This window comes from Maniola hyperantus, chromosome 28 (assembly GCF_902806685.2).
Source record: "Maniola hyperantus chromosome 28, iAphHyp1.2, whole genome shotgun sequence".
In the NCBI taxonomy this organism is placed as follows: Eukaryota; Metazoa; Arthropoda; class Insecta; order Lepidoptera; family Nymphalidae; genus Maniola; species Maniola hyperantus.
The window spans coordinates 542979-565742 of NC_048563.1; the positions used below are offsets into that span (position 1 = coordinate 542979).

Genomic DNA, 22764 nt, shown 5'->3' on the forward strand with positions numbered 1-22764 from the left:
CGGTGGGCGTAGGCTAACAAACCTCCGTTTCGCTGATGACATTATCCTATTTTCATCATCGGCGGCGGAACTGGAACAGATGCTGAATGATCTAAACTCGGTAAGCCTTGAGGTTGGGCTGAATATGAACATGTCAAAAACCAAGCTTATGACAAATAGCACCAAGCGGAGGATAGAAGTGAGAGGGGACAGAATTGAATATGTCCAGGAATATATTTACCTTGGCCAAATAGTTTCTTTTCAGGCTCGCCAAGATAAAGAAATCACAAGGCGTATCGAAAATGCCTGGAGAAGCTTTTGGTCATTGAAAGAACTGTTTAAAGGCAACTTTCCATTACATCTTAAGCGAAAGCTCATGGACATGTGCATTCTGCCAACTCTCACGTATGGTGCTCAGACTTGGTCCTTGACAAACTCTCAAAAGTCCAGGCTCAAGGTTTGCCAAAGAGCCATGGAACGCAGCATATTAGGTATAAAACTAGCAGATCGCGTAAGGAATTCTGCTATACGTTCCAAAACGCGAGTAGCTGACGTTGGCCTTGCAGCCGCTTTACTCAAATGGGACTGGGCAGGTCATGTGTGCCGTATGCCAGATGAGTTATGGGCAAAATCTGCTTCTTTTTGGACGCCCCAGAATCATCAACGCCAGCGTGGTCGGCCGAGGCGACGTTGGCGTGATGAATTAGAAAAATTTACAGTTACGTGGCCTGAAGAGGCACGAAATAGAAAATTGTGGAAGGATCGGAGGGAGGCCTTTGCCCAGACGTGGGACAGCACAGGCTGATTTAGATTAGATTAGATTAGAATGAAAATTTACGAAGTTATAAGCTTGTTGTGTTGAGTCGTTGTCCTCGAAAAACATGGTCACCCCAAGCGAGCGGCTGTGAGCGAACGGGACGGCTGGCGTCGATCGTGCGCGCTCTCGCTCGCGCGGCTCGAAACAGCTTCAGTCACACAGTTCAGTCAAGTGCTGACGTCACTAAAATGGCGGTCACGCGCTTTAGCAATTTGCGTGACTTATATTTACCTAGATATTTAAAAAAAATCGACTACTGCATAGATTCAAGACTTGTAGTGCGCTTTTCTCGTGTATTATTTATTGTAGTTATGTAAATATAGTAGTTGTTAATAAAAAATAAATCTTTTTCTTGCCAATTTTTTTATTAAATTAAACATTTATAAAATAGTTACTTTTGTACAAATTTTCAAAGGTGTATGAAGTCTACCAATCCGCACATAGCCGGCGTGGTAGACTATGGCCAAAAACCCTTCTCACTCTGAGAGGAGACCCGTGCTCTGTATTGAGCCGGCCGGCGATGGGTTGATCATGATGATGATGAAATGCTTTTGAATCGTCAAATGCATCTACCACTGGTGCGGAATGCCGAGAAGAACCAGCAAAAAACTCGGCGGTTGCTCTTTTCGAAGTTTGATGATACAGTTTATGACATGTATAAAAAACCGGTCAAGTGCGAGTTAGACTCAAGACTCAAAATGTTCTCAAAGGTGTGTGAAGTCTGCCAAGAGACCGACAAAACGTCATATAGGTATGAGTGACAGAGACAACGCTCTACAAAGCTAAAACCTTTTTTTTTTTTAAAAAAAAAAGGTCTACTGTAAGGCGTACTGTAGGTACCTATTAGTAATTTGTATACTTCTTGGCTCATACCATAGATAATCTATGGCTCATACCAAGAAGTTTAATTAATATAATATAACCATAGATAATTCGATAGGGTTAGATCCCAGAGCAGTAATGCCAGTTAAAAAAAAACCAAGACGTTTAAAACAAAGATTGATATCATATTAATCTGTGATTGATATCACCTGTCATCCTGTCGATGTAAAATTTCATTGCAATACAACTTGTATTTTTTATCGATAAGATGGAATAGAAAGTAAAACTTGTGTTAAACAATTAACAATACACTCACTAGCGTCCAGTAATGTAACTAATGCTACATAAAAGTGGTTTATCAATCGTAAACAATGTTCCGTTCGCCACGAGATGTTGGGGTCTTCCCACCAGCCAAAGTTTATGACAAAACTTACGATAAAATTGAAGTTGAGCTGTACGGATGCGACCTCTGTGCTGATGGAGGCTGGACGAGTGAGACTGAGGTGGAAATACACAAAACTAAGGTTCATTACAAGCGGGCGTTTATGAACGAGCTGAAGAAAAGGGACGACTATTGCTATGTAAGTTTTTATTTAGGACTAGATGATGCCCGCAAATTCGTCCGCGTGTATTCAGATTGCTTTGAAATCCCGTGGGAACTCTTTGATTTTCCGGGATAAAAAGTAGCCTATGTAAATTTCCGAGACGCAAGCTATTTCTGTTCAAAATTTCATACAAATCACTTAGGTAAATGGATGGGGGCCTTTAAGAATATGTCCGTCTTCGGATGTAACTTAAAACTAAAGCTACGAGGGTTCCAAACGCACCCAAGTCTGAGAAGAGACCACTACATACTCAGTGAGGTATTCTTTTTATTATAACCACTTTACAAAATCACTTAAACTTATTAGAACTTTCACAAAGCTGTTGAGCAACTCATTCCCAAGCTTTCTTATCATTTAAATAATCCTTTCCATTGTAAGCTACAATATGTTGGTCACTCTGGTTCTCCTATAGATTAATCTAAATATATAAGAGGAAAAGGTGACTGACTGACTGACTGACTGATCTATCAATGTACAGCTCAAACTACTGGACGGATTAGGCTGAAATTTGGGATGCAGATAGCTATTATGATGTAGGCATCCGCTAAGAAAGGATTTTTGAAAATTCAACTCCTAATGGGGTGAAATAGGGGTTTGATATTTGTGTAGTCCACACGGACGAAGTCGTGAGCATAAGCTAGTTCATTATATTATGTAACTAGCTGATGCCTGCGACTTCGTATGCGTAAATTTAGGTTTTTTAACTATCCAGTCGGAACTCCTTGATTTCACAGGATAAAAAGTAGCCTATGTCACTCTCCAGGTCTTTGACTATACCCATGCAAAAAATCACGTCAATCCGTTGCTCTGTTGCGACGTGATTGAAGGACAAACCAACAAACAAACACACTTTCGCATTTATAATAAGGGTACTGATTTCAGATATGCATAAAACAGTGTGCGGACCACGAGTCAGTAGTGAAACACATAAAGTCGGAGCACCTGCTGAGCTCGGAGAGCTGTCTGCGCGTGGAGCGAGAGATCTTCATATGCAATGACTGCTCCGCCATATTCTTCAACAAGGACAACTTAATTATACATTTGCGCTACGCTCATTTAGACATGAGCAATATGGAACTTATAAAGTGAGTCTCTCCTTTATCTCTGTGTCTTCCTCTCTTTCTCTGTCTCCCTCTCTCTCCCTTTCAATCTGTTTCAGCTCCCTCCCCCCTTTACCTCTGTCTCTCTCCCTCTTTCTGTCTCTCTCCCCTCTTCCTCTCCCTTTCAATCTGTTTCTTTCAGTCTCCCTCTCCCATTTATCTCTGTCTCTCGCTATTTTATAAAAGCTGAAAGTTTCTCTGCATTGTTCCCAACACCGGGAGGAATGTCAGGGTTGAGACTGCTGCGAGACGCGGGCTCAAACTGAGTCCCTGTAAAAAAGGACTCCGGAAGGGTTCGATACTAGTTGGGCTAACGTCGACTAAACACGTGAGTAAAGCCAAGTTCGAGACATGTCATCATTATCACGATCAACCCATCGCCGGCTCACTACAGAGCACGGGTCTCCTTTCAGAACGAGAAGGGTTTTGGACATAGTTTACCACGCTCGTCATGTCCAGATTGGTAGACTTCACACACCTTTGAGAGCATTATGGAGAACTCTCATGCAGGTTTCCTCACGATGTTTTCCTTCATTGTTAAAGCAAGTGATATTTAATTACTCAAAATGCACATAACTCCGAAAAGTTAGAAGTGCGTGTCTGGGATCGAACCCCCGACCGCCGATTAGAAGGCGGACGTCCTAACCGCTAGGCTATCATAGCTTTTCGTATGTAAAATGATAATATTATGCTTGTTTTTCCAGATGTGTGATCTGCCTTAAAAACATCCAAGTACGAAACATGCCGGCTCACTTCTACTTACACAACATTCAGAGTGTCTCCACTTGTAGGATATGTTTATGTAAATGTCTCAACACCAAAGCCCTAAAACTACATTTGAGGCAGCACCCCTACTACCTAAAATGTGACATGTGTTATTATGACACTAGTCGAGTCGAATCATTCCAGAACCACATTCTATCGAGGCACAGGACCTCAGTAAAAGTTAAGGATGTAACGACAAAAAAGGAATTAACTGATAACACTACTGCCAAAAATTTAATGACAGTTGATAATCAGAATGGAGGCGACAAAAATTTTGTGACAGATGATGTAAAAAGTGAAAATTTAATGGAGAGTGACGATGATACATTGATTGAAGCTGATTTGTTGACGGTCATTGAAATAAGCGACATGGATACAGTTGCAGATAATATGACGACCATCAAGAATTTAATGTCTGATAAGGTTGTAATGTCGAAAAGCCGTGATAGAAGAGAAGAGGGGGAAGAAGAATTTTTGATGACAGGTGTGAGAAGAAAAAGAAGGAACTTGAAAGGCATTAAAAAGATGACTAGAAAGAAGAAGAATAAAATGACAACAGAAGTTGCAACAGCTTTGTCAAATGAAATGCAAAATTTTGTGTCTGACGCAAATTTAGCAAACGATACGCCAAGTGACGAGGATTTGTTAAAAGTGAATCCAGTTAATGAAGATTCAATGATACTCCCAGATTTAATGACAGATGACATCAAGGATCCGAATTTAACCGACGCTGTTGTGACAAATGAAAACAGTTTAATGTCATTATTCGAGATCAATGACAAAGAAATTTCTGTCACGAGTAAAAATTTTATGACAGGCGAGACCATCAAAGAAGAGTTGACAGATGAAGTAATGAGTGACAACAATTTAGTGACAGTGATCCAAATAAGTGATCAAGGTGTGTCAACAGCAAACATAGCTGTAGACCCTTTGAGAGATAATCTAGAATCTGAAAAGGATTTTATATCAAACGAAGTTTCTTTAACTAATGCTAGTAGAGTAGGTGACACAAGTTTGACAGTGAAAGTAGAAACTGTCAAGGATTTAAAGCCAAACGAAACTGATAAATTTAAAAGATATTTCATCCCAGAGACCCCATCCTATTTGAGACTCCAAAACATCGCGGGGGTGAGAGGTATAAGATTGTCCAACGACGTACGTATATGTATATTGTGTAGAGAAATCTGCGTTGGTTTGGAAGAAATGAGGTCGCATATAAACGAACACGCAGTTAAAAAGGAGAAAGTCAATAATTATGAATGTAGTTGCGGCGAAAAATTCACTAACAAGGTTCTGTTGAAGCATCATGCGTTTAAAAGCAAACATAACATATAACAGGCACTTATAGTCCATTCAAAATGAATTTTCACGCGCCATTTTAACTCTATGTGTCAATTGTCATGTCAAAAGTATGGTTTACCTTTAAAATAATGACTAAAATCGTACTTTTGACATGACATTTGGCACATAAAGTTGAAATGGCGCCTGAGAAGTGATTTTGTACGTATTATTCTTAATATTGATCTAGAATCACAAATGAAACTATGGGTGCGATCTATAGAGCGCACTCTGACTTTGCTTAGACTTAAGACAGAGTTAAAACGAGAGAGAGCCTATATCTCTGACATAAATCTGTCTCGTTTTAACTCAATCTTAAGTCTGAGCAAAGTAAAAGTGCGCTCTATAGATCATATAGAAATATATAGAAATCGAAAGTGCGATCGAATTTCGAATGTTTGAAATTTGAAAACGTGTTTGTGATTGGTTGGTGACACAAAACTGTCAAAATAGTTAGCGCCCACTAAGGTTTTTGTCTCCGTTATGTGTATGGGATTACGTAACAGAGAGAGGCGTAGGATAGCTCTCCTGTTTGTAGTTCGAATTACAAACAACAAACAGAAGGAGAGCTACGACGAAGCAACTTACAAACGAACAAACTAGATGGCGCTATGCGATTCTCATTTGCACTATAGTACTACCATTACAAGTCGCATCGGCAAAATTCGTTTGCGTAGATAAGTGCAACCTAACGCCGACTAAACATGTACACCAATGAAATCTGTTTCGCTCGCACTTACCTATGACCTGTAAGTGCGAGCGAAACCGACAGATAACTCGACGACTCCGTTAAAAATGCGTCGACTATAGTAAACTATATTTTGCAATCTACTATAATATATAGTATAAGTGATTTTTCTTATATCTGAATCTAATAATAATCTTTAATACTGAATTTTATTGAAATCTTTCTTTTTTTCTTTTAATGAAAATTTAAATGTAAGTAATTAATGTTCAATATTATAATTTTAGTTTTAGTAAGTAATTACATTAATTATTATAATTTTAGTTTCTAACTTTTACACTTGTTTTAACTTAGGTTACCGATAAGTTGAAGTAAAAATAAAAACATTTTCAAAATCATACAATTTATTTTATTTTACCTATACCTAAAATATTAGTTTTATAACCTATAAATAATGGATACAATTATTATAATGCAAGTTATAAAAGTTAAATAAGTACCTATGACATGAAAAAAGTCACAGAATTTTAAATAAGCTTTATAATTATACAGGGTAAAATTTTAGTGGTTTAAGAACCGTGACAAAGTACCAGATACTATCCATTTCGACCATTTATATTGACAATAGTCTTAAAGTTAAAAAAAAATTGAATCGTGAAATTATTGTTTGGAAAAATTCACGAACCGCTAGTAGTACCCCGCTGCGTCGCTCTGTCTCACTGTGCGGTTGTCACGTTGCTCGGGCACTAATCTCTAATCACCTCATTCGCTGGTATTAGTAACTTACGTGATTCTATTAAGTTTATATTTGATGCTATGAGTATTCCAGTATGCAGTTCAGTTTCATTTGTGATTTTAGTTCAATAATAAGAATAATACGTACAAAATTAGTCCTCACGCGCCAATTGCACTTTATGTGCCAAATGTCATGTCAAAAGTACGATTTTAAGTCCTTATTTTAAAGGTGAACCATACTTTTGACATGACAGTTGACACATAGAGTTAAAATGGCGCGTGAAAACTCATGTGGCACGTGACAAAAAAAGTGGCCACGGTGATAAGGACAAAACATAGTCATTTTGTCACGTTCTAATAAGAGCTTAAAAGCATTTAGCTATCTCGCTCTAACACTAAGTGTTACAATAGGGCTACTTCTAATAGTCCTTGTTCTGAGCACTATTGGCTAGAATACTTTGCTGCAACAAGAATACCATAAATTCAGCCAATCACAACAGTTGAGATTGTAATGGTTGATGCAGCTTTTACTTAATCGACCAGCAGATGTCTCTCTTTAACTAAATTTGAAATTAAATTTATTTATCAATCACTTAACTAATTACACGGAAATTTTGACAAAAACAATATTAACCAAATATCAGTGAAAATATGTGTAGACAAAAACAAAATAAGGTACGATAGAACTGCATTAGTGTAAACACTGCGTCACATCTCTAGAGCGCAGAAACTTTATACGTAGGTAGGTACTTAACTGATGATAAAATAAAAAAATATAAAAGAAATAAATACAATACCATGCCGTGGAGACCCTGGGGCCATAGAGTCTTTGTAATAAAAATTTTTTTACGAGACATTTCACCGCGATTAATAGCCTCAGACAGAAGGACTGGCTCATTTCTTGCGCAACCGATCAACCTGGCTGTCCAGCGCGGAAATGCAGCCAGTATTCTTGGCACCATACCTCGCAGGCATGATTCGTATATGGTAGTAATTAGATAAGGCTAGCTTTAAGTTTTATTGTAATATTTTCATAAAAATTAAATTTGTATATAACTATATTTCTTTTTGCTGTTCAAAACGGGATAGAAAATATATTAAAACTTAGTCCTACCCGACAAATTCATACAGCGTTCTTAATATGCATTGGCACATGAAGTGGCAAGGTTAGAAAGCAAATAGGTTTCTGTATCATTTTCTTATTAATTGGAAAGAAAAGGATGCAAATAATCAGTTGGCGACTGAATCAGCACCATTGCTTATGCGAGTAATAAATAATAACGACTATTAAATGGGGCATGACCGTAACGTTGTTTGGGGTCATTAACTCCTCCATAGCTGCCACCTCCGCCACCTCCTCCACCCCCGCCTCCGCCACTTCCTCCACCAGCTGCTGCGCTTCCTCCTGCGCCACCTCCGTAGCCACATCCTCTACCAGATCCTCCGCCTCCTCTTCCGCCCCCTCCTCCGCCCCCTCCTCCGCCACTTCCTCCGCCACTTCCTCCGCCAGCTCCTGCGCCACCTCCGTAGCCACCTCCGTAGCCACATCCTCCGCCCCCTCCTCCGCCTCCTCCTCCACCACTTCCTCCGCCAGCTGCTGTGCCTCCTCCTGTGCCACCTCCGTAGCCACCTCCGTAGCCACATCCTCCGCCAGCTCCTCCGCCCCCTCCTCCGCCTCCTCCTCCACCACCTCCTCCGCCAGCTGCTGTGCCTCCTCCTGTACCACCTCCGTAGCCACCTCCGTGGCCACATCCTCCGCCAGCTCCTCCGCCCCCTCCTCCGCCTCCTCCTCCACCACTTCCTCCGCCAGTTGCTGTGCCTCCTCCTGCGCCAGCGCCGTAGCCACCTCCTTCGCCTTCTCCTCCGCCACCTCCTCCACCACCTCCTCCGCCACCTCCTCCACTAGCTCCTTTGCCTCCTCCAGAGCCTCCTCCAGAGCCTCCTCCATAACCACCTCCGTGGCCACCTCCTTCGCCTTCTCCTCCGCCACCTCCTCCACCACCTCCTCCGCCACCTCCTCCACTAGCTCCTTTGCCTCCTCCAGAGCCTCCTCCATAACCACCTCCTTGGCCTCCTCCAATGCCTTCTCCTTTGCCTCCTCCTCCACCACCTCCGTGACCACCTCCTCCGCCACCTCCTCTGCCACCTCCGTGGCCTGCTCCTTTGCCTCCTCCTTTGCCTTCTCCTTTGTCTCCTCCTTCGCCACCTCCATGGCCACCTCCTCCGCCTCCTCCACAACCACCTCTGTGGCCACCTCCTTTGCCTCCTCCTTTGCCACCTCCTTTGCTTTCTCCTCCGCCACCTCCTCCACCACCTCCTCCGCCACCTCCTCCACTAGCTCCTTTGCCTCCTCCAGAGCCTCCTCCATAACCACCTTCGTGGCCACCTCCTTCGCCTTCTCCTCCGCCACCTCCTCCACCACCTCCTCCGCCACCTCCTCCACTAGCTCCTTTTCTTCCTCCAGAGCCTCCTCCATAACCACCTCCTTGGCCTCCTCCATTGCCTTCTCCTTTGCCTCCTCCTCCACCACCTCCGTGACCACCTCCTCCGCCACCTCCTCCACTAGCTCCTTTGCCTCCTCCAGAGCCTCCTCCATAACCACCTCCGTGGCCACCTCCTTCGCCTTCTCCACCGCCACCTCCTCCACCACCTCCTCCGCCACCTCCTCCACTAGCTCCTTTGCCTCCTCCAGAGCCTCCTCCATAACCACCTCCTTGGCCTCCTCCATTGCCTTCTCCTTTGCCTCCTCCTCCACCACCTCCGTGACCACCTCCTCCGCCACCTCCTCTGCCACCTCCTTCGCCACCTCCGTGGCCTGCTCCTTTGCCTCCTCCTTTGCCTTCTCCTTTGTCTCCTCCTTCGCCACCACCATGGCCACCTCCTCCGCCTCCTCCACAACCACCTCCGTGGCCACCTCCTTTGCCTCCTCCTTTGCCACCTCCTTTGCTTTCTCCTCCGCCACCTCCTCCACCACCTCCTCCACCACCTCCTCCACTAGCTCCTTTGCCTCCTCCAGAGCCTCCTCCATAACCACCTTCGTGGCCACCTCCTTCGCCTTCTCCTCCGCCACCTCCTCCACCACCTCCTCCGCCACCTCCTCCACTAGCTCCTTTTCTTCCTCCAGAGCCTCCTCCATAACCACCTCCTTGGCCTCCTCCATTGCCTTCTCCTTTGCCTCCTCCTCCACCACCTCCGTGACCACCTCCTCCGCCACCTCCTCTGCCACCTCCTTCGCCACCTCCGTGGCCTGCTCCTTTGCCTCCTCCTTTGCCTTCTCCTTTGCCTCCTCCTTTGCCACCTCCTCCGCCTCCTCCACAACCACCTCCGTGGCCACCTCCTTTGCCACCTCCTTTGCTTTCTCCTCCACCACCTCCTCCACCACCTCCTCCGCCACCTCCTCCACTAGCTCCTTTGCCTCCTCCAGAGCCTCCTCCATAACCACCTCCGTGGCCACCTCCTTCGCCTTCTCCTCCGCCACCTCCTCCACCACCTCCTCCGCCACCTCCTCCACTAGCTCCTTTGCCTCCTCCAGAGCCTCCTCCATAACCACCTCCTTGGCCTCCTCCATTGCCTTCTCCTTTGCCTCCTCCTCCACCACCTCCGTGACCACCTCCTCCGCCACCTCCTCTGCCACCTCCTTCGCCACCTCCGTGGCCTGCTCCTTTGCCTCCTCCTTTGCCTTCTCCTTTGCCTCCGTGGCTGCCTGCAGAGCCACCTCCAGAGCCACTTCCTCCACCACATCCTTTGCTTCCTCCTGAGCCACCTCCTCCGCCACCTCCTCCGCCTCCTCCTCCACCTCCGTGGCCACCTGAGGAGCCACCTCCTGAGCCACCTCCAGAGCCACTTCCTCCGCCACATCCTTTGCTTCCACCTGAGCCACCTCCTCCGCCACCTCCTCCGCCTCCTCCTCCACCTCCGTGGCCACCTGAAGAGCCACCTCCTGAGCCACCTCCAAAGCCACTTCCTCCGCCCCATCCTTTGCTTCCTCCTGAGCCACCTCCTCCGCCACCTCCTCCGCCTCCTCCTCCATCTCCGTGGCCACCTGAAGAGCTACATCCTAAGCCACCTCCAGAGCCACTTCCTGAGCCACTTCCTCCGCCACATCCTTTGCTTCCTCCTGAGCCACCTCCTCCACCTTCGTGGCCACCTGAAGAGCCACCTCCTGAGCCACCTCCAAAGCCACTTCCTGAGCCACTTCCTCCGTCACATCCTTTGCTTCCACCTGAGCCACCTCCTCCACCTCCTCCTCCACCTCCGTGGCCGCCTGAAGAGCCACATCCTAAGCCACCTCCAGAGCCACTTCCTGAGCCACTTCCTCCGCCACATCCTTTGCTTCCTCCTGAGTCACCTCCTCCGCCACCTCCTCCGCCTCCTCCTCCACCTCCGTGGCCACCTGAAGAGCCACCTCCTGAGCCACCTCCAAAGCCACTTCCTGAGCCACTTCCTCCGTCACATCCTTTGCTTCCTCCTGAGCCACCTCCTCCGCCACCTCCTCCGCCTCCTCCTCCACCTCCGTGGCCACCTGAAGAGCCACCTCCTGAGCCACCTCCAGAGCCACTTCCTCCGCCCCATCCTTTGCTTCCTCCTGAGCCACCTCCTCCGCCACCTCCTCCGCCTCCTCCTCCATCTCCGTGGCCACCTGAAGAGCCACATCCTAAGCCACCTCCAGAGCCACTTCCTGAGCCACTTCCTCCGCCACATCCTTTGCTTCCTCCTGAGCCACCTCCTCCGCCTCCTCCTCCACCTCCGTGGCCACCTGAAGAGCCACCTCCTGAGCCACCTCCAAAGCCACTTCCTGAGCCACTTCCTCCGTCACATCCTTTGCTTCCACCTGAGCCACCTCCTCCGCCTCCTCCTCCACCTCCGTGGCCGCCTGAAGAGCCACCTCCTAAGCCACTTCCTGAGCCACTTCCTCCGCCACATCCTTTGCTTCCTCCTGAGCCACCTCCTCCGCCACCTCCTCCGCCTCCTCCTCCACCTCCGTGGCCACCTGAAGAGCCACCTCCTGAGCCACCTCCAAAGCCACTTCCTGAGCCACTTCCTCCGTCACATCCTTTGCTTCCACCTGAGCCACCTCCTCCACCACCTCCTCCGCCTCCTCCTCCACCTCCGTGGCCACCTGAAGAGCCACCTCCAGAGCCACTTCCTCCGCCCCATCCTTTGCTTCCTCCTGAGCCACCTCCTCCACCACCTCCTCCGCCTCCTCCTCCATCTCCGTGGCCACCTGAAGAGCCACCTCCTAAGCCACCTCCAGAGCCACTTCCTGAGCCACTTCCTCCGCCACATCCTTTGCTTCCTCCTGAGCCACCTCCTCCGCCACCTCCTCCGCCTCCTCCTCCACCTCCGTGGCCACCTGAAGAGCCACCTCCTGAGCCACCTCCAAAGCCACTTCCTGAGCCACTTCCTCCGTCACATCCTTTGCTTCCACCTGAGCCACCTCCTCCGCCACCTCCTCCGCCTCCTCCTCCACCTCCGTGGCCACCTGAAGAGCCACCTCCTGAGCCACCTCCAGAGCCACTTCCTCCGCCCCATCCTTTGCTTCCTCCTGAGCCACCTCCTCCGCCATCTCCTCCGCCTCCTCCTCCGCCACCTCCAGCACCAACTGCAGAGCCATATCCGAAGCCCTTTCCTAAGCCATATCCTAAGCCTCCTCCTCCGCCACCTCCTCCGCCACCTCCTCCACCTCCTCCTCCGCCACCTCCAGCACCAACTGCAGAGCCGCTTCCTTGGCCACTTCCAGCCCCTCCTCCTGAGCCATATCCGAAGCCCTTTCCTAAGCCATATCCTAAGCCTCCTCCTCCGCCACCTCCTCCACCTCCTCCTCCGCTACATCTAGAGCCTCCTCCTGAGGTGCCGCTGCCTACTTCAGAGCTTGAGCATTTTTTATGTCCGTGGCCGCATCCTTGGCCAGTTTTCTGGTGTCCGTGGCCACATCCTTTCCCAATTTCATGGTGTCCGTGGCTAACTCCTTTCAGAGTTTCATGGTGTCCGTGGCCACATCCTTTCCCAGTGTCATGGTGTTCGCGGCCACATCCATTCCCAGTTTCATGGTGTCCGTGGCCAACTCCTTTCCCAGTTTCATGGTGTCCGTGGCCACATCCTTTCCCAGTATCATGGTGTCCGTGGCCACATCCTTTCCCAGTTTCATGATGACCGTGGCCACATCCTTGGTCGTGTTGTCCTGGTCCCGGATTATGGCCTCCATGCCCACACTGTCAACAATTAAATTAGTAAACTTGTTGAGAAATCATTACTTTCCTGGCCACGATTATAAAATGTAAGTTTTACTCACGTAAATAGTTTACGTCTTGGATGAATACTATCTCTATGGTTTACGTAGTTAATTGACAACAAATTGACAAATGTATTATCTGTATACATAAAAAAATTACAAAAATATAAAAACCGACTTCAATACCATGTCAATACCAAACCGTGTTTGTACACTAAAAATAAAAAATAAATTAATTTATTATCGAATATATCATGTATACAACAGTTAATATAATTCTAAGTATAATATTAATATTTTTGGGGCCGGTGCCAATTAGCTTATTAGCTGCGCGCATCGTCTATAAGTAGGTAGGTACTTACTTCCTTTTTTTTTGAGACTCCACAATGTGACCTGAAGAAGAAGAAGAAGACCCCAAAAAATATTATTATAGAACTATATTAACTCTCAATATGTATATGGCAATAGTGCCAGCTTAATGGGCACCTTTGGCCCAGGGGCAACCAGGGGCGGACTTTTTGACAACGTTTAATTTTAAGTTGTTTATTTAAGTTTGTATGTTTTATTTTAATATTTTTAAGTACTTTTAATTTAGATTTAAGTTTATTTAATAGAATTGTATGTAATCTCACCTATTGTTACTTAGTTCATTATTGATAAATTATAATTATTATAATGTATTAACTCAAGAGTTATACATAATATTATATTCGGTAATAAATTAAATATTTTTTAACTTTTAGTGTGCAAACACGGTTAGGTATTTTTTGTATTTTTTGACTTAATAGTTGGATCACAAAAAAAATGGGTTCATGATCAAATATTTAAAACTTTCAATGTAAGATTACTATACCAAGTGGGGTATCATAATATGAAAGGGCTTTACCTGTGCGTTTTAAAACAGAATTTTATTTATTTGTATGCATAATGGTTTTTGAGAAATAGTGAAAAAATATGTCAAAAAAATACGTCTCTAGTGCAGAACCTTCGGTGCGCGAGTTTGACTCGCACTTGGCCGGTTTTTCTTTCTTTCTTAAAATATATCCTGTAATAAAAAAAGGGTTAAGTTTGACTTACCCCTGTATTGTGGGGATGCTGCTTCTGCGGTTTCTTGGAGTTCAGAATGGTAGGTTTGCAGACTACCACGCCGACCTAGGATTTAAACAGAGATTAACAACTAATTAGAACAACTTTTAGGTAGGAAGTACTCAATACAACATATATTCTATCCCAGGGTTCCGTGCCCAAAGGGGTCCAACAGAACCCGAACAGAACCGAACCAGAATTGGTAATACCAAGCTTCCGACAGTATAGCCTTTAACAAAAGTCAAAAGTCAAATGGTTTATTCAAAATCCATACTTATCTAAATATATAAAATTCAAAGTCCTGACTGACTGACTGACATATATATCAACGCACAGCCTAAACCGCTGGTCTTAGAGACATGAAATTTGGAAGGTCTATTCTTTGTAAAGAGTAGGTATCCACTAAGAAATGATTTTTCGAAATTCCACCCCTAATTGGGTTAAATGGGGGATGGAAGTTTGTATGAAAGTCCGTCATTTTTGAAGTTACATCGATGAAAATTGATATTTCAGCTTTTGGTTAAAAATAAAAAAGTACGTATATCACGATTTTTTGAAATTCTACTACCAAGGGGGTTAAACAGGGGGTTAAAGTTTGTATGAAAGTCTGTCATTTTTCAAGTAATTTACATGAAAATTGGTATTTGGGTTTTCGGTAATAAATGAAGAAATATGTATTTCAGGATTTTTGGAAATTCAACCCCCACCTCGATTTTCAAAATTGCACCCGAGCGAAGCCGGGGCGGGTCAGCTAGTAATATTATAAATGCGAAAGTGTGTCTGTCTATTTGTCTGTCTGCTAGTTTTTCACGGCTCATCCGTTCAACCGATTTTGATGAAATTTCGTACAGAGATAGCTTGCATCCCGGGGAAGGACATAGGCTACTTTTTATCCCGAAAATCAAAGGGGTCTCACGGGATTTTTAAAAACCTAAATCCACGCGGACAAAGTCGCGGGCATCAGCTAGTGTGTCTGTCTGTCTGTCTGCTAGCTTTTCACGACCCAACCGTTCAACCGATTTAGATAAAATTTGGAATAGAGTTAGCTTATATCCCGGGGAAGGACATAGGCTACTTTTTATCCCGAAAATTGAAGAGTTCCCACGGGATTTTAAAAACCTAAATCCACGCGGACGAAGCCGCGGCATCATCTAGTAGGTAATAAATTACATTAATAATTATTTTTATGCATAAATGTTTCTGATTTATCGTGCAAAATGCCGAAAAAATACGACTGTAGTACGGAGCCTTCGGCGCGCGAGTCTGACTTTCACTTGTGGCGTTTGGAAATCCCTACACCCTACACGAGACCTATGTCCAGCAGTGGACGTCTATTGGTTGTTGATGATGATGGGTTCTTAACTGACTTCAAAAAATGGAGGAGGTTCTCTGTATCTTTTAATAATAATCTAAATATATATAAAAGGAAAAGTTGACTGACTGACTGATCTATCAACGCACAGCTCAAACAACTGGACGGATCTAGCTGAAATTAGGCATGCAGATAGCTATTATGACTTAGGCATCCGCTAAGAAAGGATTATTCAAAATTCAAACCCTAAGGGGGTGAAATAGGGGTTTAAAATTTGTGTAGTCCACGCGGACGAAGTCGCGAGCATAAGCTAGTCTAAATATATAAAAGGAAAAGTTGACTGACTGACTGATCTATCAACGCACAGCTCAAACTACTGGACGGATCGGGCTTAAAATTGACATGCAGATAGCTATTATGACTTAGGCATCCGCTAAGAAAGGATTTTTGAAAATTCAAACCCTAAGGGGGTGAAATAGGGGTTTAAAATTTGTGTAGTCCACGCGGACAAAGTCGAGAGAATAAGCTAGTAAATTAAATAGTTTTACTCACCAGACTGGCTAGGACCAGTATCTTGAGTGGTACCATCCTTCTACCATGTGGTGAAGATAGTTTGATATCCAACTATTGAAAAGTGCACTTTTTATACTGTGCAACTACAATGCATCGAACGAAATCAAAAGGTATTTAAACAAGTGTTCTTAAAACAATTAATTATATTATTGAATAATTAAATAAATAAATAAATAATAAATAAACGTTTATTCGCTGAAATGTGGGTACATAGCAGGTCTTACATCAGTTTAGTCACACCTTACACATTCAACCAAACTATTCTATTAATTATTATTATTATATTGCTTGAAAACAAATATTTCATTAACAATAATATTACATTAAACACACAATTCATGTCCATAGGTACCTACCAAGTAGAATAGAATAGAATAGAATTTATTTTATTCAAGTAGACTTTTTTTTTTTTTATTCAGATACAAGTTAGCCCTTGACTGCAATCTCACCTGGTGGTAAGTGATGATGCAGTCTAAGATGATAGCGGGCTAACCTGGAAGGGGTATGGCAGTTTTTATTAAACCCATACCCCTTTGGTTTCTACACGGCATCGTACCGGAACGCTAAATCGCTTGGCGGCACGGCTTTGCCGGTAGGGTGGTAACTAGCCACGGCCGAAGCCTCCCACCAGACCAGACCAGAAATTTAGAAATTATAAAATTCCAAACCCCTGCCAGGAATCGAACCCGGGACCTCCCACTATTAAGACCACAGTGCTCACCACTGCGCCAGGGAGGTCGTCAGAGTGTTACAAGTGCTTTTGAATCGTTAACTAGTTTAATTTACCACTGGTTCGGAATGCCGTTCCTACCGAGAAGAACCAGCAAGAAACTCGGCGGTTGCTCTTTATAGTAATATTATAAGGCGAAATTGTAGGCGTCTGTCTGTATGCTAGCTTTTCACTGCCCAACTATTTAACCGATTTTGATGAAACTTTGTACATACTTAGCCTACATCCCGGAGACGGACATAGGCTACTTTTAATCCCGGAAATTCAAAGAATTCCCATGGGATTTAAAAAAATCTAAATCCACGCAAACGAAGTCCCGGGCATCAGCTAGTCTTATATATATATATAAAAGGAAAAGGTGACTGACTGACTGACTGACTGATCTATCAACGCACAGCTCAAACTACTGGACGGATCGGGCTGAAATTTGGCATGCAGATAGCTATTATGACGTAGGCATCCGCTAAGAAAGGATTTTTGAAAATTCAACTCCTAAGGGGGCTAAATAGGGTTTTGAAATTTTGTAGTCCACGCGGACGAAGTCGCGAGCATAAGCTAGTTTTTCATAAAACTAATAGATAGATGAACACATCGCCGGTCAACTACTAAGTACGGGTCTCCTTTCAGAATGAGAAAGTTTAGGCCAGAGTCTGCCACACTGGCCCCGTGCGGATTGGCAGACTTCACACACCTTTGAGAACATTATGGAAAACTCTCAGGCTCAGGTTTCCTCACGATGTTTTCCTTCACCATTAAAGCATACTTAATTACTAACACACATAATTCTGAAAAGTTAGTGCGTGCCCGGAATCGAACTCCTGGCCCCCACTTAACCACTAAGCTATTACCGCTTTAGGTGCAGAATAATAATTACTAACTGATGCCTGCGACTTCGTCCGCGTGGATTTAGGTTTTTTAAAATCCCGTGGGAACTCTTTAATTAGCTTATTCCACGATATGCAAGCTGTCTCTGTACCAAAATTTTGTCAAAATCGGTTGAACAGATGGGCCGTGAAAGGCTAGCAGACAGACAGACACACTTTCGCATTTATAATATTAGTATGGATTGAAATAAATACCAATTTAAATGAAATCAATTGAAATAAAACAAAAGATTGGAGTTGAATATACTTAGAAAAGTTTCTTTATTTACACACATGGTTGACTTAACTCGAAGGTTAATTAGGTAAATGATTCGATACAATATAAAGGTAAAATAAAATAAAATAAAAATAAATAAAAATCTTTCTTTTTCGAATAAACTTTTACAAGCACTACCACTAGGTAAGGCTAGAATTTCGACCTCGCACAGAAACACGCAACGTTGGACGACCCTCCTCTAAGTATATTAAAAACCGGCCAAGTGCGTGGCGGGCCACGCGCAGTGTAGGGTTCCGTAATCACAATCCTCGAAAAACAGATATAATTCCTTAACCTGTGAACTTTACATAGCCCATAGTTTTCCTTTAAAATTGATTATATATACTACTGCTGTGAATTTTTTCACGTTCCTATATACTACCATTTGGCTGATAGAGGGGGGGACACTTGACTCTAATAAAAATTAGCACTTTAAAACATCATATTTTACAAACGAATCTAGAAATCGAAAAATGATGTTCCCACACCCACAGTATTTTTAAAAGACCTATTTAAGGATACCCCACACTATGGGATAGACGAGAAAAAAAAATTCATCCCCACTTTACATACGTGTAAAGCTACCCTAAAAAAAATATTTATCAAAATTTTATTTCACCACTTTGTCGGCGTGGTTAATGTTTATACCCATGCCAAATTACAGATTTCTAGCACTAATAGTCTCTGAGATTAACCGAGGACAGACGGACGGACAGACAGACAGACGGACGGACATGGCGAAACTATAAGGGTTCCTTGTTTACTACGGAACCCTAATAAAAGTAAGTATTACTAACTAGCAGATTCCCACGGGATCTCCCGCGTGGATTTAAGTTGTCTTGTGGTAACTTTTGATTTGCCAGGACAAAGGTAGCCTGTCCTATAGTAATAATCTCGAATAGATCAGTAGGTATAGAATAGAATAGAATAGAATAGAATGTTTTTTTATTCATGTAAACTTTTTAAAAGTGCTTATGAATAGTCAGGTAGTATACCTTGTTGTCCGTGACTTCACTTTTTAAGGGCTCCCGCTGAAAACCAGCGCTGCAGCCAGAGCCGGCTTAAGCATATTCGGCGCCGGGGTGCAAAAGTTAGCCTTTTACTCCACTGGCTGTGTTCACGGCTCCTCTCGCGTGGTTTCAGTGTAGTAGGTACCTATCGAAATTTATGGTGGTCGCCTTGCGCTCCCTGGGAGCTCTCTGGGCCCGGGTGCACCGCACCCCTTGAACGCCCGGGTAAAGACGGCCCTGGCTGCAGCTTGCTGTAGCATCTTTTATCGTTTTGTATTTTATGTCTTTTTTCTTGTACCTTTATTTGTATTTAAATTTATTATTAATCATCTAGTTAGTGTAAGTGGCACTGCCGTTCTAATTAGATATAAAATAAATAAATAAAAATAAAATAAAAATAAAAATGATGCTGAGTGGGAGACCTATATTTGGTCACACGTGACACTTTATTTAGTATATTTTTACCTATATGTAGATTGATTAAATTAGTTTTATGGTTCATTGTAATGTAGGTACCTCATCATCATCATCATCATCAACCAATAGACGTCCACTGCTGGACATAGGTCTCCTGTAGGGACTTCCACACGCCACGGTCTTGCGCCGCTTGGATCCAGCGGCTCCCTGCGACTCGTCTGATGTCGTCCGTCCACCTAGTGGGGGGTCTTCCAACGCTGCGTCTTCCGGTGCGAGGTCGCCATTCCAGCACCTTGGGACCCCAACGTGTATCGGTTGTACGAACTATGTGTCCTGCCCATTGCCACTTCAGCTTCGCAACCCGTTGAGCTATGTCGGTTACTCTAGTTAGTGTAGGTACCTACATAAAAAAAAAATTCTTTCTTTATTTTTTTATCCGTTATAGCCTGCGTGCCAGCGTGTGTCTATCTGTCTGCCTCTCTATCTGTCTGTCTACTAGCCTTTCACGGCCCATCCGTTCAACCGATTTTGACGAAATTTGGTACAGCGATAGCTTACATCCCGGGGAAGGACATGGGCTACTTTTTATCCCGAAAAATCAAAGAGTTCCCACGGGATTTGAAAAAACGTAAATCCACGCGGACGAATTCGCGGGCATCATCTAGTAAAAAAATAAATCCTGCCGACTTTATTCAAATCCCGATGTCCCCGTTAAACGGAAATGACAACGGGGACAACGGGATAAGTTTTTAATAATTTTATTCAAATCCCGATGTCCCCGTTGACGGGGATACGGCTAACGGGGACAACGGGACTACATGACTACTCTAAGTAAATTATATGGTATTATTGTAAGAACGTTCGTGTTCTTCTCCAGTACGTCCGATGTTCCTCAAGAGGTGGTGTTCGTGGTGTGTTGAATGGGACTCAGGTTCGGTGCTCGGTTGAGTGAACTGAAAATACAATAAAGGTACATTATATAAATTATTGAGTACCTACGGCTACTAAATATGTACCTATGTACTTTATTTATAGGGTTTCGTACCTGAAAAGGAAAAAAGAAACACTTATAGAAGCACTTTGTTGTCTGTTTGTCTGTCCGTCGTGTCTGTCAAGAAAACCTATAGGGTAACATTGACCTGGTTTTTTAGGGTTCCGTACCTCAAAAGGAAAAACGGAACCCTTATAGGATCACTTTATTGTCTGTCTGTCTGTCAAGAAACCTACAGGGTACTTCCCGTTTAATAGATATAGCGAGCAAGCGAGCAGACCCGTCCCGTTCTTGACAGACAGACGGACAGACAGACAGACAGACAGACAGACAGGCAGACAGACAACAAAGTGATCCTATAAGGGTTCCGTTTTTCCTTTTGAGGTACGGAACCCTAAAAAGATCTAAATGATAAAAGAGCGTGGATTTGACCTGCAGCTCGTTCCAGCAACGCACAAGACTGCAAATACTATTTTATACATGACATAATCTTGTACCTATATCAAATATTTGAAAAGAGCAACCGCCGAGTTTCTTGCTGGTTCTTCTCTGTAGGAAAGGCATTCCGAACCAGTGGTAGATGCATCCGACTATTCGTAAGCACTTGTAAAAGTTTATACGAATAAAAAAGTTTTTATTTTTTATCAGTGTGGTAGTCACCTCATGATTGTGGTGTGTGGTGGACTCCTGCCCGCCGCCGCTCGGCATACGCGTTGACACGGGCAGCGCGTCATCAGTCGACAAGTTTTCCAACATGGCATGAATGGCTAACCTGAAATTTGTCAAACGTGGTCTTATTAGTGGGAGGTCCCGGGTTCGATTCCTGGCAGGGGTTTAGAATTTTATAATTTCTAAATTTCTGGTCTGGTGGGAGGCTTCGGCCGTGGCTAGTTACCACCCTACCGGCAAGGCCGTGCCGCCAAGCGATTTAGCGTTCCGGTACGATGCCGTGTAGAAACCAAAGGGGTATGGGTTTAATAAAAAAAAACTGCCATACCCCTTCCAGGTTAGCACGCTATCATCTTAGACTGCATCATCACTTACCATCAGGTGAGATTGCAGTCTAGGGCTAACTTGTACCTGATTAAAAAAACCGGCCAAGTGCGAGTCAGGCTCGCGCAATGAGGGTTCCGTACTACAGTCGTATTTTTTCGACATTTTGCACGGTAATTCAAAAACTATGATGCATAAAAATAAATAAAAATCTGTTTTAGAATGCACAGGTAAAGCCCTTTCATATGATACCCCACTTGATATAGTTATCTTACTTCGAATATTGAAAATACTAATTATTAGTTCATGACCACAATTTAATTTTTTGTGTGTGATCTAACCCTAAATTCATGGTTTTCAGATTTTTCCCCAAATGTCAGCTATAAGATTTTCCTACCTTCCAATTTTCATGATTCTAGGTCAACGGGAAGTACCCTGTACTGTATAAGTACCAAACAGACAGACAGACAACAAAGTGATCCTATAAGGGTTCCGTTTTTCCTTTTGAGGTACGGAACCCTAAAAAAAAAAAAGTATGATAAGTCCAGGAGAACCAAGGTCACTTGACATAGTCCAAGCTATTAGCAAGCTGAAGTGGCCGTGGACAGGACATGCCTGTCGTAGAGGCGATGGCCGTTGGAGCCGGAAAATCCTTGAGTGGAGACCGTATGTGTGGGACGCCCTCCAGCACGATGGACCGACGATATAAAGAAGCTGGCGGGAAGTGGCTGGATGAGGAAGGCTGAGGACCGGGTGTGGTGGCGCTCTTTAGGGAAGGCCTATGTCCAACAGTGGACATCCACAGGCTGATGATGATGATGATTATAAGTTCCGCAAATTGCTATTGCGGTGGAACCATGTCTCATTAACATCGAAATGACATCATTGTGACGTCAACTGAAATACAAATATACCATCTCGAAACTTCAGTCTCGTGCTAACGTCACTAAAATGGTGGCCACGCGATTAGCAATTTGCAGGAATACAGTGCGACAAGGCTCTTTTGACGCGTGGCGAAAATCGGAACTCATATCATTTATGTATTTAACTAGCTTATGCTCGCGACTTCGTCCGCGTGGACTACAAAATTTCAAAACCCTATTTCACCCCCTTAGGAGTTGAATTTTCAAAAATCCTTTCTTAGCGGATGCCTACGTCATAATAGCTATCTGCATGCCAAATTTCGGCCCGATCCGTCCAGTAGCTTGAGCTGTGCGTTGATAGATCAGTCAGTCAGTCAGTCAGTCAGTCATCTTTCCCTTTTATATATTTAGATTAAATCATGCAAAACTCGGGTCAATGCCCCACCTACGACGCGGTACTGACTTCGAGTGGTCTACTTATGGAACGTTCGTTGACTCTAGCGTCAGTCAGATGTTTTGTTTGCAATAATATCGTAAACTTTTACAAAATTATAGGAATTTTTTAATATTT

At 44.1% G+C, this 22764-nt stretch overlaps 5 protein-coding genes across 6 annotated transcripts; 1 reads left to right on the forward strand and 4 right to left on the reverse strand.

The window, feature by feature from the left end:
- The first annotated feature begins 1826 nt into the window (after positions 1-1826).
- Positions 1827-6517, forward strand: LOC117994883 (uncharacterized). Of its 2 annotated transcripts, XR_011238381.1 has the most exons (4): positions 1827-2199; positions 3106-3308; positions 4028-5636; positions 5776-6517. XR_011238381.1 is itself a non-coding variant. In XM_034982858.2 (3 exons), exons 1-3 carry the CDS (start codon positions 1990-1992, stop codon positions 5421-5423), a joined length of 1809 nt encoding a protein of 602 aa, XP_034838749.1. In that variant the 5' UTR covers positions 1827-1989; the 3' UTR covers positions 5424-6517. The 2 variants fall into 2 exon arrangements, 1 of the variants encoding a protein (XP_034838749.1); XM_034982858.2 differs by having other exon boundaries at positions 4028-6517.
- Positions 6518-8092: 1575 nt separating this feature from the next.
- LOC117994884 (axoneme-associated protein mst101(2)-like) lies at positions 8093-10876 on the reverse strand. The gene has a single exon (XM_034982859.2). It carries the CDS (start codon positions 10874-10876, stop codon positions 8093-8095), a length of 2784 nt encoding a protein of 927 aa, XP_034838750.2.
- Positions 10877-10903: 27 nt separating this feature from the next.
- LOC138404382 (probable inactive protein kinase DDB_G0270444) lies at positions 10904-11473 on the reverse strand. The gene is made up of 2 exons (XM_069508111.1): positions 11159-11473; positions 10904-11110 (listed from the first exon to the last, which is right to left on the reverse strand). Exons 1-2 carry the CDS (start codon positions 11471-11473, stop codon positions 10904-10906), a joined length of 522 nt encoding a protein of 173 aa, XP_069364212.1.
- Positions 11474-11500: 27 nt separating this feature from the next.
- LOC117994886 (ring-infected erythrocyte surface antigen-like) lies at positions 11501-12058 on the reverse strand. The gene is made up of 2 exons (XM_069508112.1): positions 11756-12058; positions 11501-11719 (listed from the first exon to the last, which is right to left on the reverse strand). The coding sequence occupies exons 1-2, from the start codon at positions 12056-12058 to the stop codon at positions 11501-11503; spliced, it is 522 nt and encodes a 173-aa protein (XP_069364213.1).
- Positions 12059-12085: 27 nt separating this feature from the next.
- Positions 12086-12460, reverse strand: LOC138404383 (20-hydroxyecdysone protein-like). The gene has a single exon (XM_069508113.1). It carries the CDS (start codon positions 12458-12460, stop codon positions 12086-12088), a length of 375 nt encoding a protein of 124 aa, XP_069364214.1.
- Positions 12461-22764: the final 10304 nt, after the last annotated feature.

Bases quoted from the DNA above. Each gene is read 5' to 3' on its own strand.
- LOC117994883 (XM_034982858.2), top strand. From the start codon at position 1,990: ATGTTCCGTTCGCCACGAGATGTTGGGGTCTTCCCACCAGCCAAAGTT. The intron at 2,200-3,105 runs GTAAGTTTTTAT...TACTGATTTCAG, and splicing joins AAAGGGACGACTATTGCTAT to ATATGCATAAAACAGTGTGC. The intron at 3,309-4,027 runs GTGAGTCTCTCC...TTGTTTTTCCAG, and splicing joins AGCAATATGGAACTTATAAA to ATGTGTGATCTGCCTTAAAA.
- LOC117994884 (XM_034982859.2), bottom strand. From the start codon at position 10,876: ATGGAGGAGGAGGCGGAGGAGGTGGCGGAGGAGGTGGCTCAGGAGGAA.
- LOC138404382 (XM_069508111.1), bottom strand. From the start codon at position 11,473: ATGGAGGAGGAGGCGGAGGAGGTGGCGGAGGAGGTGGCTCAGGAGGAA. The intron at 11,111-11,158 runs GTGGCTCAGGAA...GTGGCTCTTCAG, and splicing joins CAAAGGATGTGGCGGAGGAA to GCGGCCACGGAGGTGGAGGA.
- LOC117994886 (XM_069508112.1), bottom strand. From the start codon at position 12,058: ATGGAGGAGGAGGCGGAGGAGGTGGTGGAGGAGGTGGCTCAGGAGGAA. The intron at 11,720-11,755 runs GTGGCTCAGGAA...GTGGCTCTTCAG, and splicing joins CAAAGGATGTGGCGGAGGAA to GCGGCCACGGAGGTGGAGGA.
- LOC138404383 (XM_069508113.1), bottom strand. From the start codon at position 12,460: ATGGCTCTGCAGTTGGTGCTGGAGGTGGCGGAGGAGGAGGCGGAGGAG.